Consider the following 16,106-nt stretch of genomic DNA (forward strand, 5'->3'; position numbering starts at 1 on the left):
AAGGACATTGTCCGAGATCACTCTCATTGGGGATAATTGAAATGTTGTAGGTGCACCTTGAGGTGGACAGTACTGACACCACCCTTTAGGCCCCTCATTTTATTACCTTGACTGACAGTCCCCGCCATACCCCGCCACACCCAGGATGGCAGGCCCTTCCCACTTCATTCCTCCATACCCCTGACCCCACCGCCTGTCCTCCCTTGGATCCCTCTTCCACTCCTCCATGCCCCTGAACCCACTCCATAACCACCACCCTCAATTCACCACTGACTCACCCTTTCTTATCTCGAGCCTCCATGTAAACTCCCATTCACTTGTTCCCCTTCTTTGTACTGCAGAGTTCAACAAGAAAAACAAGTGAACTCAGATACAACTGCACAAAGCCGACTGTTGCATGCCACCTTTAAACAAATGTAAATCGGGTGCAATGAGATTCTCGTGCGCCACTGACTTTACCATGAGGGTAGAATGTAATTATAAAAAGTTTTAATATAATGAGTATTCACGGCGTGCAAATGTATCACAAGTAGGAATTCACCACGGGATGTTATGAGGCTCGAACCGCCACGTCACTGAGTTACTCTCTAAGTCTGAACCCGCTGTTGGAAAAGCAAAATTTCAGCTCCTGCCTAATTAAGTCACCCAGCCCCCCTGAGCAGAAGACCCAAAGCAGGCTGGCACCCACCAGGCCTCACACGTCCAAAGGATGCTCACCAAAGTCATCACAGACAAGAGGGCATAGTAGCCTGGAGGCTGCCTCCTGTCAGAACACACTGTGGTAGAGTATGGAAAATTAACACTGCTGGTATAGGTGTACAATCATTGTATACAGTTTTGGCACTTCTAAATATATGTTAGCTTGTACTGATTGGAAGTCTCCTGGATTCATTCTTGCTGCTAGTTGTTTTAATGGCCACATGCACTCCATCCCTTCCAGGGGGGAGCCAAGGATGGGTCTTCCTCCCCCAATACATGGCTGCATATGGAGACATTGCTCTTTGACAAGGGAGATGAGAGCCATGTGTAAGATGCCTCTCACTCACAATATTCTGCTTGCCTCCACTGCTCTCGAGACTCTATGGAGAAGCCTTGTCACAGTGGATAGATTAATCACATGGACCCTTGTCAGGAAGGTCCATTCCCCAAGGCGCAACTTGGCTGCCATTCACCTGAATGCCCCTTCTTACCTAAACCTGCCTGGAGCCAACGGCAATTGGCTTAGAATGAATGGCAGCTCTGCACCTTGCTGGGATCTCATTGTATTGTGAACACTCTGGGCCAGACCTGCTGCCGTGTGACCTTCACCAGGTACTGAGGATTTGCAGAACAAAAAACTCTGAGTCTCCACATGATTATTAGGGTTCCCTTTAGTTGTCCAGTTGTGCTGACCTTCAGCTCCACACATCTGAGCAGTCCCAATGTTTTACAGTTGGACATCGAGGGTGTTGCCTTGGTGTTGAGTTGCCTCTGTCTCAGGATGGTGCATGCATCATTTCAAACTGTCTCCATTACCTTTTACCCTCTCCCTGTCACCCACCAACTTCCCCGATGTCACCTTCGCTCTGTCCTCAATAACCCTTGAACCTCCCCCCATCACCCTGGACCCTATCATGATGAATTTGGACATGCCTTCCTTCTCTGCCCTGCCCACCCAGTCACTGTGCCTATGCCCACCCTGATCCTCTCACTTCTGTAAGACTTGTCACCATTCTTGCCCCTGTCAATGACCCTCTGGATGAAAACTATATCTGCCATACCCAAACCATGACCCTACTGTTTCCCACTACCCCCTCTCACAAGCACTGTCCCTTCCTATCATAGGTACCCTCAGTTCTCTTCTCAGGATTTCAACATTGACTCAACCAACCCCTCCCTCTGAAATACTCTGGCCCCACGCCCCTCCCCACTCACTTCCTACCTTCGTCTTCATGCTTTCCTCCCTCCCCCTTCTCCATCCCTCCTCACTTCTATCCACAAATGAAAATGTGTAATTATCAACCTATAGTAAAGCATGCCATATATTAATTGATTTTTATTATTTTATTATTATAGGTCACAAGATGTTTGCCTTACTTTACCTGGCAGCCTTCGTGTACTGTGTATCTGGCCAAGCTCTTCTGAGCAAACTCAAGGGAGATCGAAGATACACCAGTAACTTTTCAAAATTAATATGTAGCGTACCTGGTTTACCTGGACCACCAGGTCCACCTGGAGCAAATGGAACCCCTGGGCCTCATGGACGCATAGGCCTCCCAGGCAGAGATGGAAGAGATGGCAGAGCAGGTGAAAAGGGTGAGAAAGGCACCTCAGGTACAGTATTTATACTTCTTTTTATGTCAACTATCGTAGAAATATATTTCTTACCAAACTAGCCATATTAGAAATAATGCTAAATTACATTTGCAATATGCCGATCACAATATGGATATTTGACACCTTGAAATGTTGTGGGTCAATGGGAATCTGAAGGAATATTTGGTAAATTCTGCTGAAATATTTATTCAAATCTGAGAGCGACTTGCACACACTTAATGATGATTTCCAGATATAAAACCTATACATGGATTGTCAATTCTTTAATATAATGGATTAAAATAGTCAGAAGATTTATCAAGTAAACAATAGCCTCCATCACTGCAGTCATTAGACCTTAAACTAATTTTCTGTCAGTCAGTACTTCATTTATCTTTATGCCATTGCTATATTGTGACATTAACAGATATTTTTGAAGTTCACATTAATGACACCCAACTGTAACTCACCACCAATCCACTGGATCCCTTTTTTGCTTCTCTAATGTTCGGCTGCTTGTCCAATGTCTCTGGGTGAGTTTTAACTCTACCCACCTGGATAAAATTGGACAGGCAGCAGTTCAGATGCTCTGGGTTATTACCTGCTGGAAAGTTCCCAAAATTTCAGCCAACGATTCTAGACAGGCAGTCAAGCTGCTTGCTCAAAGCCAGCAAGGTGCTAATTCACTTATTAATAACAGAAAATGCTGAAAATACTCAGCAGGTCAGGCAGCATCCGTGGCGAGAAACAGAGTTATCATTTCACATCAATTAATAACTTTCATCTGATGAAGAGTCATCATCAATGTGAAATGTTAATTCTGCTTCTCTCCACAGATACTGTCAACCCTGCTGAGTATTTCCAGCATTTTCTGTTTTTATTTCAGATTTCCAGCATCTCTAGCATTTGCCTTTTCTGTCACATATTAATCAAGGCCTATCACATCATTGCCCCTTGACTGTGATTGTAACTTTGACCTGAGTGAGGAATCTTCTGCGGCTTTCCCACCAAGTGAACAAGAGAAGAGGATCAACAAGATAAAGAAGACCTTTATTTAACTTTTAATTTTCCTCTGTGGGGCCAGGAGGTGAAGGCCACAAAAAGGAAGATTTAGGCCTCCCCTGTGCCGGACTCTTCCTCCCCTTCCCTACTGCAACACCCTCAGAACTCCCCTTCCCCACACTGCAGGCGAGTGGGAAACTTAGAGAGACCATTGGTTTCCTGCTTGGATGAAATTATAATTTCATCCACTTTAAGATTGAGGGCATTAAAACCATCATCTTTAACCTCTGTTACACGCTGCACATCCTTGTCACTGGATCCATTCCTCCTCCTTTACCATTGTTTCAGACTGAGCCAAACTGTTCGGAGCATTAGTGTCTTCCTGCACATCACATACTAAACGTTGTATGAGCATGTCATTCGGAGTTTTACCGAAATCACAATACTCCGTTAGTTTCTTTAATTTTGCCACATAGGTAGCGATTGTCTCACCTGGGGCTCTACTTCGTAAATTGAACGTGGACCTCTACATTGTGACTGAGGGCTTGGGTTGAAAATGTCTCTTAATGAGGTCTACCAGTTCACTGAAAGTCCTTGAATTTGGGGCACTGGGGACTGTCAAGCTTCGAACCAAACAGTAGGTTTTTCTCCTACAAGCATGCAGGAGGATCGCTCTCCTCTTCTCTTCCCCCATGATTTTGTTAGCTTGAAAGAAGAACGCAAGACATTCTATATATTGAGACCAATCTTCTGTGGCTGGCTCAAAGGGATCCATTCTGCCAAACTGTGGCATTTTGGATGAGTATGTCTTCTGTTATTTTTAACAAACTTAAACACTCACAATCGCTGGGCAAGGTACAGAACCAAATCTGATTTATCCTCGTCGCCAGTTTGTTGTAGATCTTCAGACAGCTTTTCTTAGTGGAAACATTTGGCTTTATTTACAAGACAGCAGTAGCAACTACACACGTTCATCAAACTCCATGGGCAGAATCTTTACCTCAGTGGGCGGGCACACGCCCGACCCGCTCCAGCGTAAAATGGTGTGCGTTGACATCAAGTGAGCGTCCTGACGTCAATGCACAGAAGCGTGATATTTCATTCAGCACGCGCGCCAGAGTTGGCAGCGCGCACGCCAACAATTGAAAGGCTGTTAAGATAAAAAGATAATTAAAAGAAACTCTTCACTGCCTGTCCAACCCCATGGTTGACAGGCAGGCGAAAAGGCCAAGTGACCTTTGCACTTTTTAGGAAACCTCATCCACGGGCGGGATGAGGTTTCCTAAAGGAAATAAAATTTTTTAAATTTAATTAATTACACGTCCCTGCTCATGTGACAGAATCATATGAGGGGGCATGTTTTATAACATTTTTCTAATCTTTTTTTTCTTAAAACTCTTCATCTCCCTGAGACAGCTCTGTGCCTCAGGGAGTTTCTCAAGTGCACACTTGCGCGCATATGCAAAGTTTGCGCTCGCCCCACTTGCACTCTCCCGCCCCTCCCCCACCCCACCCGCACAGCATGAAATCACCTTCCAGCCTTGATCGCGGGCAGCGGTCGGCTTCCTGACCACTCCCGCCTGCCCCGCCAAGCCCGCCCAATAAGGGATAAATTTTGCCCCATAACTAAGAAGTACTGCCCTCCATAGAGGTTCCCTGTGCTGCTAACACACTGGTTTACACAGATCGCGTGATCTTACAGCACAGAATTGTTCTTAAAGGTACAGTCCAACATTTTCCAAACCATAATTTCTACACAATCTGTCTCTTTTTTTTTTATACAGAATTATCGCCCACAATATTGCTGCCTCTTGAAAGACTGTATGACAAGCCATATCGACACTTTCACTGATCTTTAGCTAGTATACGGTGAAGCGGTTTTGTTGACTCCAGGCCCTCCGGATGCTGAACTCAGTGAGGGATTCTGTAACGGAATTCCACAAGCTGCAGACAGCCTATGCCAGCTGGTGATAAACATCATAATACAGATGAATAAGTATGTTAAAGGTCGAGCGTGCTTTTTTAAAAGTTTAAAGCTGAATTAAAGTCAACACACAAAACTTTCCAAGCAAGATAATACACTGAAATTTCATTTAATTCACTAAAACTGAGCAACATTAAACAGAACTGTTCAAATTTATCCCATTTGGTTTTATTCATGTTCAGACCAATAGACATCACTTAATCTCACCAAATGATCGCAACTTGCTCATTACGTGTCCTTATGGTAATTATTTTCTTAAATGTAAAAGTAAGCCAAAGTTTATGGCTACATCTTGCTAGTTTCCTGAAGGGCTAGGGCAAGCATGGTTGGAAATGAACCACAGAAGTGTGACAGCGCAGAAGGAGGCCATTTGGCCCATCGTTTCTGCATCGGCTCCCCGAATGAGCAACTCACCTAGTTCCATTTCCCGGCTTTCTCCCACAACCCTGCATATTCTTTCTTTTCGACTTTTTGAATGCTTCAGTTCAACCTGCCTCCATTGCAACCTCAGGCAGAGTGTTCCAGACCCTAACCACTCGCTGTGTGAAATGTTTTTCCTCATATCACTATTGCTTCTTTTACTAATTACTTTAAATCTGTGCCCTCTTGTTCTTGATTCTTTCACAAATGGGGACAGTTTCTTCCTATCTACTTTGTCCAGGCCCCTCATAATTTTGAATACCTCTATCAAATCTCCTCTCAGCCTTCTTTCCTCTAAGGAAAACAATCCTAACTTCTCCAATCTATCTACATAACTGAAGTTCCTCATCCCAGGAACCATTCTCGTGAATCTTTTCTGCACTCTATCCAGTGCCTTCATATCCTTTTTAAAGCACAGCACCCAGAACTAGATGCAGTACTCCAACTGAGGGTGAACCAGTGACTTATACAAGTTCAACATAACCTCAGAATACTGTATGCTTTATTAATCACTCTCAACCTGTCCTGCCACCTTCAATGACTTATGCACATATATACCCAGATCCCTCTGCTCCTGCACCCCTTTAGAGTTGTAATTTTATTTTATATTGTCTCTCCACATTACCAAAAGGATATGGAGGTGTTGGAGAGGGTGCAGAGGAGGTTTACCAGGATGCTGCCTGATCTGGAGGTTATTAGCTATGAGGAGAGGTTGGAGAAACTCGGATTGTTCTCACTAGAGCGACGGAGATTGAGGGGCGACTTGATAGAAGTTTACAAAATTATGAGTGGCATGGACAGAGTAGATAGTCAGAAGCTTTTTCCCAGGGTGGAAGAGTCAATTATTAGGGGATATAGATTTAAGGTGAGAGGAGAAAACTTTAGAGGACATGTGCGGGGCAAGTTTTTTACGCAGAAGGTAGTGAGTGTCTGGAATTCGCTGCCAGAGGAGCTGGTGGAAGCAGGTACGATAGTGGTGTTTAAGAGGCAGCTTGACAAATACATGAATAGGATGGGAATAGAGGGATACGGACCCCGGAAGTGCAACATGTTTTAGTTTGACAGGCAATATGATCGGCGCAGGCTTGGAGGGCCGAAGGGCCTGTTCCTGTGCAGTACTTTTCTTTGTTCTTTGTTCCTACTAAAGTGAATCACTTCACATTTCTCTGCATTGCATTTCATCTGCCATCTGTCTGCCCATTCCACCTTTTGAAGTTGCACAGTATCCTCCTCATGGTTCACAATGCTTCCGAGTTTTGTATCATCTGCAAACTTTGAAATTGTACACCTAGGTCTAGGTCAGGACAAACCAGGGTCTCAACACTGACTCCAGGGGAACTCCACTACAAACCTTCCACCAGCCTGAAAAAACATCTATTAACCACTACTCCATATTTGCTGCCACTCAGGCAATTGCCTATCCATGTTGCTACTGTCCGCTTTTTGCCAATAGCTATAACTTTGCTTACAAGTCTGTTGTGCGGCACTGTGTCAAACCACTTTTGGAAGTCCATGTACACCACATAAACAGCATTGCCCTCATCAACACTCTCCATTACCTCTTCAAAAATCTCCAGCAAGTTAGTTAAACATGATTTTCCCTTAACAAATCCATACTGACTTTCCTTAAGTAACCTGCATTTGTCCATGTGACTATTCATTTTATCCTGAATTATTGTTTCCAGAAATTTCCCCATCAATGATGTTAACCTGACTGGCCTGTAATTACTGGGCTTATCTGTACACCCTGTTTCGAACAAGGGTGTAACGTTTGCAATTCTCCAGTCCTCTGGCACCACCTCTGAGTCTAAGAAAAACTGAAAAATTATGGCTGGTGCCTCTATAATTGCCACTCTCACTACATTGTCCATTAGTTTTCAAGCGCGCACCATAGCTACATTGCCTAGCAACTGGATCTATGAGCACATTTATTTTATGGCCTGAAATTTGTGCATGTCGGGTGCCTGCAATCGGCAGGCCCAGAAGCAGATGTGGAATCCACTCCCTGGCAATTTGGGGTAGCAAACACAATTTCATGCTGGCTGGCCAATTACGACCCGCCCAGCATGAATTGCATCTTCTAATTGGTTTTTTGGTCTGTGCGGGGACGAATGCTTGTCGGGTGCTGGGTCCAATGGTGACCCGGCGGGGGATTTAAAAACACCGGAGTCAGCTCCCTGAAGGCTGTCAGTCTCCACAGAGGGAGCTATACATTTCAGAACGCCCTCTGAAAGCATCTATGTCAGTGGCACCTGCTGGACACACCACGTGGGAGGGTTTGCCAAGTGGGCGCTCTGTTCACTGCTTTTCTGATGAGTGCTGGGACAATCTTGTCCAGGCAGAGAGTGTCAGGCGAGAGGTCTTAATACCCAGGGATGGCAAGAGGTGCCCCCACACCTGACCAAGAAGACCTGGACAGAGGTGGCAGCCGAGATGAGAGGGCATGGCGTAGCCCGACGCACATGGGTGCAGTGCCACAAACACTTCAATTATCTTCTGCACACTGCAAGGGTGAGTACTGAGTTGGCATGGAACTGTGTCGAGATGTGTGGATGGCTGTCCCTCTTAGTGCTCAGGAGAGTACGAGTGTGTGTGCCAAACGGTGCTGAAACCTGTGCCTGCCCAGGCTGGGAAATCTACTCCCTTGGCCTGGATGCATTAAAGGGTGAGGTATGATAACATGATGTACACTGCTACCTGGTGATGAGTCTCTGAAGTCATCCATCAGGCGGCAGATGCTGGATGTCCAACGGGATGCAGGGGAGAATCTGGCGGTGATCCCTGAGGATCTGCATGCCATGGTCTCTGTGTTAAAGAGTCATAAGTCATAAAGGTCTACAGCACAGAAAAAGGCCCTTCAACCCATCGAGTCTGCGCCGGTCAAACAAGTACCTAACTATTCTAATCCTATTTTCCAGCACTAGATCCATAGCCTTGTGTGCCATGGCATCGCAAGTGCACATTCAAATATTTCTTAAATGTTATGAGGGTTTCTGCCTCTACCACCCTTTTAGGCAGTGAGTTCCAGATTCCCACCACCCTCTGGGTGAAAGAATTCTTCCTCACATCCCCCCTAAACCTCCTGCCCCTTACCTTAAATCTATGCCCCCTGGTTATTGATCCCTCCACCAAGGGGAAAAGTTGCTTCCTGTCTACCCTATCTATGCCCCTCATAATTTTATACACTAAATAAAAAAGACAGTAGTGAACTAGATGGGTTTTTACAACAATCGATGATAGTTCCATGGTCACCATTACTGAGACTAATTTTATATTCCAGATTTATTAACTGAATTCAAATTCCACCAGCTGCCATGACAGGATGTGAACCCATGTCCCCATGACATTAGCCTGGGCCTCTGGATTACTGGTCCAGCAACATTACCACCACACCACCGTCTCCCCCATTGTTGGAGGAGTCCATGTAGAGTGTGAGCAATGAGTTGATCTGGAGCTCTGAGTGCAAAGCCTCCTCCATTGAGAGAGTGGTGACTCTCATGTGGAGGGAGCTCCAGGAACAGAATCAGGGGTTTCTGGGTTGCGCTTGGGCCTGCAAGCCCTCACACAGGCTGTGGCTTCAGCAGGTCGCTGCCAGCCTGAGAGACGGATGAGGCACCAATCTCTCTGCTGTCAGAGCTGTCACTCTGGTGGACCAGCTGCTTGCCATCTCTGTGGGCTCCTGTCAGAGCACTCCAGACAAGGGCAGCAGCTCCTCTGCCCTCTGCCAGTGACCGTGACATCTGATGAGGCTGCAAACACTGAGCAGTGCTCAGCCATGGCGCTGGATGCACTCTCCAAGGCGGTGCCTGCACTGGCTCCGCCAGCCAGAGGGCGACCTCCAAGGTCATCAGGGCCGACAGGACATCACAGTCAGCAGGCTGCCTCTAATGTCGCTGCCAGCGAGGGGGATGGAGGCACCAAGGCACAGCACTCGCAATCGTAAGCTTAAGTCACTATGAGCACAAGGGGGGTGTTTTCATGGGTGAGATTATTTCATTTGATCAGTTTTATAACTTATTTCTGTGTGACTGTTAACATTATATAATGTGATGCTCCTCTTGAGATGATATAAATATTGATTCTGTTTTCATGGACTGAGTGTCGGCTCAGGATGGCAGCAGCTTATGGTAGATGGTAAGGGTTGCAAACTTTATTACAGAGGTGTGATTCGACATTGGGGTCACAATATGGCCCCATCAGGAATGTTTAGGATGGAGGAGGTGCCCTTGGCATGAGTTTTAAGTCATGCCTTGAGTGCCTTGCTGAATATGTGAAGAATTAAGGCCTCCCTGGTGTCTCTGGCTCCCTGAAGGTTCTTCATGTCTCCACGTCCTCACCCTGTACCTCCCCGGGCTCCTCATCAGAACCATCAGTTGAGTCATCCTCAGTGGCCTATGGAGCTGCCTCACTCATTCTCTGATGGCTCTCCACTTGACAGAGCCAGATTGTGCAGAGCGCAGCAGACAATGACTGTAAGCATCATGCGCTCTAGATGGTATTGCAGAGCTCCCCCTTGATCCATCCAGGCATCTGAACCTCATCTTCAGCAGATCCTGTCAAATCACGGCCCTTGTCAAGGTGTGACTCCCATTGTACCTCTCTTCCACCTCTGTCCTTGGGTGTCGGAGTGGCGCCATGAGCAACCACCTTTTCAAGGGATACTCTTTGTCACCCAGGAGATAACCATCCAGCCGAGCTGGAGCTATGAACAATCTCGGTACCTGGGAGTGTCGCAGGATGTAGGCATCATGGGTGCTGCCAGGGAATCTTGCACAGATTTGCAGAATCTGTGTCTTATGATCGCAAGCTATCTGCATGTTCATGGAATGGAACCACTTTCTGTTCACGAAGGCACTTGGCTCACCCGCTGGCGTTTTGATGGCCACAAGAATAAAGCTAATGGCACTCTGGATGCGGGGCAACCCTGTAATTTCTGCGAAGCCTTTGGCTCGCTCAGCCTGGCTGGCTTCATCAGCCCAGAAATGAATGAAGGTCATGATCCATCTGAAGAAAGCATCAGTGACCAGCTTGATGCAACTGTGGGCAGCTAATTGGGACACTCCACATAGGTCCCCCACTGGCCCCTGGAAAGAACCGGTGGCGAAAAAGTTGAGGGCCTCTGTGACCTTCAGAGCCATTGGCATGGGGTGGCCACCCACACAGTTGGAGGTGACCTCCAGCCCAATCATCCCCCATATGGAGGTTACAGTCTCCCTAGAGAGGCTGAGCCTCCTTCGGCACTGCATCTCAGACATGTTGAGGTAGCTGGAGCGCTGCCTTTAGACTCTGGATGCAGGGTAGTGGCGTCTTGTGCAGACCCTTCCACCTTGGACTTCCTACTGGCCCTGCACCCCACGTGGCTGTGGGTCTCCTCCCACAGGTTGCTCCCCGAGACGTTGACTGTGGACACCTGGCCTCTTCTCCCTACTGCCCATCTTGTCCTCTTCAGAGGAGGTCCCACCAGCAGAGTACACTATACTCATTTGCTGCAAAGCAAATGGCAGTCTTGTGCACTCAGGGTGCACTCAGCAGAAAGCCTCTGAGAAAGTTGGAGAGACAAAAGAATTCTCAAAAAGATAGCTAGCAATGCAAAGAGTCCAGCAGAAAACACAGAGTATGAACTTTCAGAAACAAACCAACTGCAAACCCTCACCTACACTCTTAAGTACTCACACTGCCAGCGCTCCGGTCCCCTTTTATCCTGCCCTGGAATGAGAAATCCATCAAATTGGAATAGCCGCCTGCCTGTGTTGGCTGTGCGATGACCACAAAATTGTACGGGCAACTTAAAGTTCGAGACAATTGGCTTTTTAATGGGCTTAATTGGCCGTTTAATTGTTGGCAGGCTTACTTTCGACTCCCGTGTGTGCCCACCGACCGCAATATGGCACAAGGACGTGATGATGCTGGGGCGCTCGTTTGGGTCAGCTGTGTATCAGCACCTGCCTATGGGTGCATTGTTGAACCATTTGTGACAATTATTGGTTAGATATTTCCTTATTTAGATGGATATCAATTATTTTATCTGGAGACTAATTTGTTGTAATTCCTAGCTAGTTTTTAGGAGTACTCACTATCTAGATTAAGAAATGCACATTTCATCTTCATAATTAAGAGCACAGCTTTTAGGCTTTTATAAACTGCTGGAATTGCTTCCATAAGTCTGTGGGCAATAATCAGATACTGATTCATCCCTGATGTTTAAGACATTTTCTTGTTACTCTTATTATGTGTTTCTGGTTCTGCTATGTTTAGTCTAGTCTAAGTTGCTTTGATCACAGCTATTCCAAAAGCTCTATAAATATTTAACGAATTCAATAAAAGCAATTTTGAGAATAGCTCCATTGCAGAGATGAGGACATAGGCCCAGTGGGAAACATGTCTGCCAAGATTGGAGAAGCACTTGTGAGGGCACGTCCTATTGTTACACCCCAGGCTATGCTGTTGTATAATGAGATCATGTGCAATGCTGGCACAGTCCTGAACATAAGACACATGGAATACGTACAGGAGTGGCCAGCACTGAAAGATTATCTAAGACAGACATAAAATTTGGAATGGCACCCCTGACAAGGGTTGCCTGGTGATGCCTTTATGCTAAATTAATGAAGGCAGTGCTAATTTAATATTTGTATTCAGCTTACCATAAGACCATAAGATGTAGGAGCTCCACTATTCAATGAAATCATGGCTGATCTGATAATCCTCAACCCCACATTCCTGGCTTTTCCCCATAACCCTCGACTCCCTTACTGATTAAAAATCTATCTATTTCAGCCTTGAATATACTTAACAACCTAGCCTCTACAGCCCTCTGCGGTAAAGAATTCTTCAGATTCAGTATCCTCTGAGAGCAGAAATTCCTCCTCAATTCTGTCTTAAATGAGTGACTCCTTACTCTGAGATTATGCCCTCTCGTCCCAGACTCTCCCACAAGGGGAAACAGCCTCTCTGCATCTATCCTGTCAAGCCCCCTAAGAATCTTATAAATTTCAATAAGGTCACCTCTCATTCTTCTAAACTCAAATGAGGACAGGCCCAACCTACTCAACCTCTCCTCATAAGAAAATCCCTCCATACCTGGGATCAACCTAGTGAACCTTATCTGGACTGCCTCCAATGTCGGTATATCTTTCCTTAGGTAAGGGGACCAAAACTGTTCACAGTATTCTAGGTGTGGTCTAGCTAGTACCTTGCATAATTTTAACAAGACTTCCCTATTTTTATACTCCATTCCCTTTGAAATAAAGGCCAACATTCCATCTGCCTTCCCTATTAGTTGCTGAACTTGTATGTTAGCCCTTTATGATTCATGTACAAGGGCCCCCAAATCCCTCTGTGCTGCAGCTTTCTGCAGTCTTTCTCCATTTAAATAATATTCAGCTCCTCTATTCTTCCTGCCAAAGTACATAACCTCACATTTTCCCACATTATATTCCATCTGTCAAGCCTTTGCCCACTCACTTAACCTGTTTATATCCCTCTGTAGACTCTATAGAGTCACATCTCACTAAATGACTATTCTGCCAATCCTAATTATGCTGTATGTGCTCATAATATTTTTTTGTTTGGAAATCTGTGAAACTTACTGCAGCTACAACTAGAAATCCTATTACACTGCTAAAAAGTAAAGTGCAATTTATACATTAGATTGTCTTTCTCGAGACTTTAAAAGCAGTTCAACACAAATAATACTTTGGGTGGAATTTTCCCAGATCTGCACTAAGTACGTTAATGGGCGGATAAAATGGAGTCCTACCCGCCGATGAAAATGGTTTTCACGCCGTATCTTCCAGAGCCCGCCTTAATATATATTCACTCCCGCGAAACACGCCATTTCCATGGTGGACGGGCTGTCATTCGCCCGCTCGCCATCAACCCATTGTTGCATCACGCCGGCCGCCATCTTTAAAAGGCAGCTGCCAGCAAAGCGCTCATCGCCATCAGCTCACCACCGCTGCCTGGGAGACATGGCCAGCAAAGATAATAAGACTGCAGCCCCCCACTTCGACGATGGATTCCTCGAACAACTGCTGGATGCCATGAAGGCCCAATGGGATGTGCTGAATCCACGCTTTGGCCACAGGAAGGGCAGCAATGTCACCAACCCGGATTGGGAGGCGATGTCAGTGGTGGTCAGCACGAACGCCCTGCAGAGGAGGACAGCCACCCAGTGCCACAAAAAGATGAATGATCTCTTCCCTTCCGCCGGGGTAAGTCACTTGTCTCATCACTCCCAACTCACACACTCACAAACCCATCACACATCCACAGGGCCCTCACTCATTGCCAGTGCAAGGGACATCACCATTCACTCTTTCACTCACACCTTCATTGTCCTCATCCTGTCCATGGGACCACTCACCATCCACACAGGCCAGGCATACTTATCATCTGGCCCAGCAGGTGTCCTGATACACTCTCCCCATCTTTATCCATGCAGGACAAATTGGTACACAACAGGAGGGAAAGGTCGCAGACAGGTGGAGGGATGCCGGAATTCAAAGTTCTGACAGAATTCGAATACAGAGCCATCCAGCTGGCCGGCAATGGCCGGGATCAGTCCTGTGCTGACGGTGAGGTCGGCGCTGCTCTACCAAGTGAGGACCCAGCAGTGCAACATCCATCAGACAACCATGCCGTGAGTGATGTGTCCTCTTTCACAGGCCACTGCCATGCACTAATTATCTCTCCTTGCTTTCACAGGCACATCTGCCAAACAGTCGACAGAGTGCATGACCCAGGGCCTCCAATCAAGCTCCGAAGAAACCTCTGAAGAGGAAGCTGAAGGCACCCTCCCTGAAGTCCCATCACAGCGCTCACCCACACCCTCCACCAGCACAGAGACACACACCTCGGTGGGACCTAGCTTTACAGTAACCTTGGGATCACAATCTGGTGAGCACATCGCACTTTCTGATCCACAACAGGGGGAGGCAGGGACTTTCCAGGTCCCCGGCACTCAGAGAACTCCTGGAGGCCAGAACGTTGATGATTCCAAGCCAGATGACGAACCTCTGGGCTCAGTCATGTCACAGTTGCTAGAGCTGCAAAGGCAAGCTCGGGAACAACAGTAAGGGATGTCCACTGCACTCCTCAGATTGTAAGGCACGATGGTGGAGTCCGTCCGGCTTCGGGCTGAGGTAATAGCGCCGGCATTGCAATGCACCGATGTCAACACTGGCAGGATGGCGACCGCCATGGAGACCTTGATCCAGGACGTCACTCCTGCACTGCTGCGCAGGCTTAACTCCATCGCTGATGCCATAGTTGGCCTTCAACAATGTGTACACGAGAGGGGTGCTGGGCAGCTCGATCTCACTCCAGCTACCCCTTCCACTCATGGAGTCAGCCAGCGCCCATAAGGAGAAGGATCAGAAGGTGCACACTCCAGGTCCATCCACCCAGGTGACTCTGGGAGTGACCGGCCCATCTGACCCCCCTCTTCCTGTGACCTCCGCAGATCCAGCTTCATAGGCTGAAGAGGGTGCCCTGCCACACAGCAGGACCCTGAAAGCAGGCCAGGGCCCTCCAAGTCTCAGCCCAGTCACAGTCAGCAGGCTGCCTCCACCTCTGCTGTAGATGTCCGGGGAGCACCAAGAGGGTTAGGAATGTTAGGTAAAAGTAGTTGCACAGCCTGGCCACAGGTGTTAATCACTTGTACATACTGTTCACTATTGTCAATAAACTCCCAAGAATATCTCCCTGCCTGTGGCTCTTTGTTCTGATAAGCAGTGTTCTTGTCACTCAGATGTGAAACCTTTCTGCACAAGATAAAGGCAGGTGTCTCAGTCCAGGGCCTCTTCCCTGTGCTCTGTGCAGCCTTCAGAGCACAGTGATGGACCATCCTCACACTCCCTGGAAACATTACTGATGCCTGCACCTCGGCAGTGCTGGTCATTGCTGCCAGAATGTAGTGGGCAGGCGCCACAGAGTTCCATCATTCTCTCTGTGCGCTCTCAGCATCTTTAAGGTGGGGCTGGCCCCCATCACACCAGCATCTGTGGCCAGTGATGCTGTGCACCAGCTCCTGAAGGGCTGAGGTGCTGAAAGCAGACACAGCATCAGATGCGTCTAAAGTTTCATGGCTGCGTCTCTGAGATGGCCCTGACCATGGAGGGCAAGTGAGCTGCCCTCTGCCAGACAGGACTCAGACATTCTCAGAGGCTATATAAAGATCTATGGAGTGTCCTCATGCATGTTGTCATTATCCTCCTGCGATCGAGCGACTATTGGAGCCTCCACTGCATCTCCATGACAGGAGCATTATCACAGAGAGTATTGGTGCAGCCATAAGCCAGGCTGGAGTCAAACATTCACAACTGCGATGTGAGGATCTATGGGGACACCTCACTGCATGTCGTCATCATCCTCCACAAATCTGGCAGCTATGAGGGCCTCCCAA

The 16,106-nt window shown here is 47.2% G+C and overlaps 1 protein-coding gene across 2 annotated transcripts in view; it reads left to right on the forward strand.

Annotated features, from left to right (window-relative positions):
* c1qtnf7 (C1q and TNF related 7) overlaps window positions 1-16,106 on the forward strand; it is a 74,584-nt gene that overhangs the window by 44,640 nt on the left and 13,838 nt on the right. For both annotated transcript variants that reach the window (XM_078545013.1, XM_078545005.1), the window contains one exon: window positions 2,056-2,313. In XM_078545013.1, the coding sequence (XP_078401139.1) occupies window positions 2,064-2,313 (250 nt within the window). In that variant the 5' untranslated portion in view covers window positions 2,056-2,063. The remainder of the gene's footprint in view (window positions 1-2,055; window positions 2,314-16,106) is intronic.

This window comes from Cetorhinus maximus, chromosome 1 (genome assembly GCF_964194155.1).
Source record: "Cetorhinus maximus chromosome 1, sCetMax3.hap1.1, whole genome shotgun sequence".
NCBI lineage: Eukaryota > Metazoa > Chordata > Chondrichthyes > Lamniformes > Cetorhinidae > Cetorhinus > Cetorhinus maximus.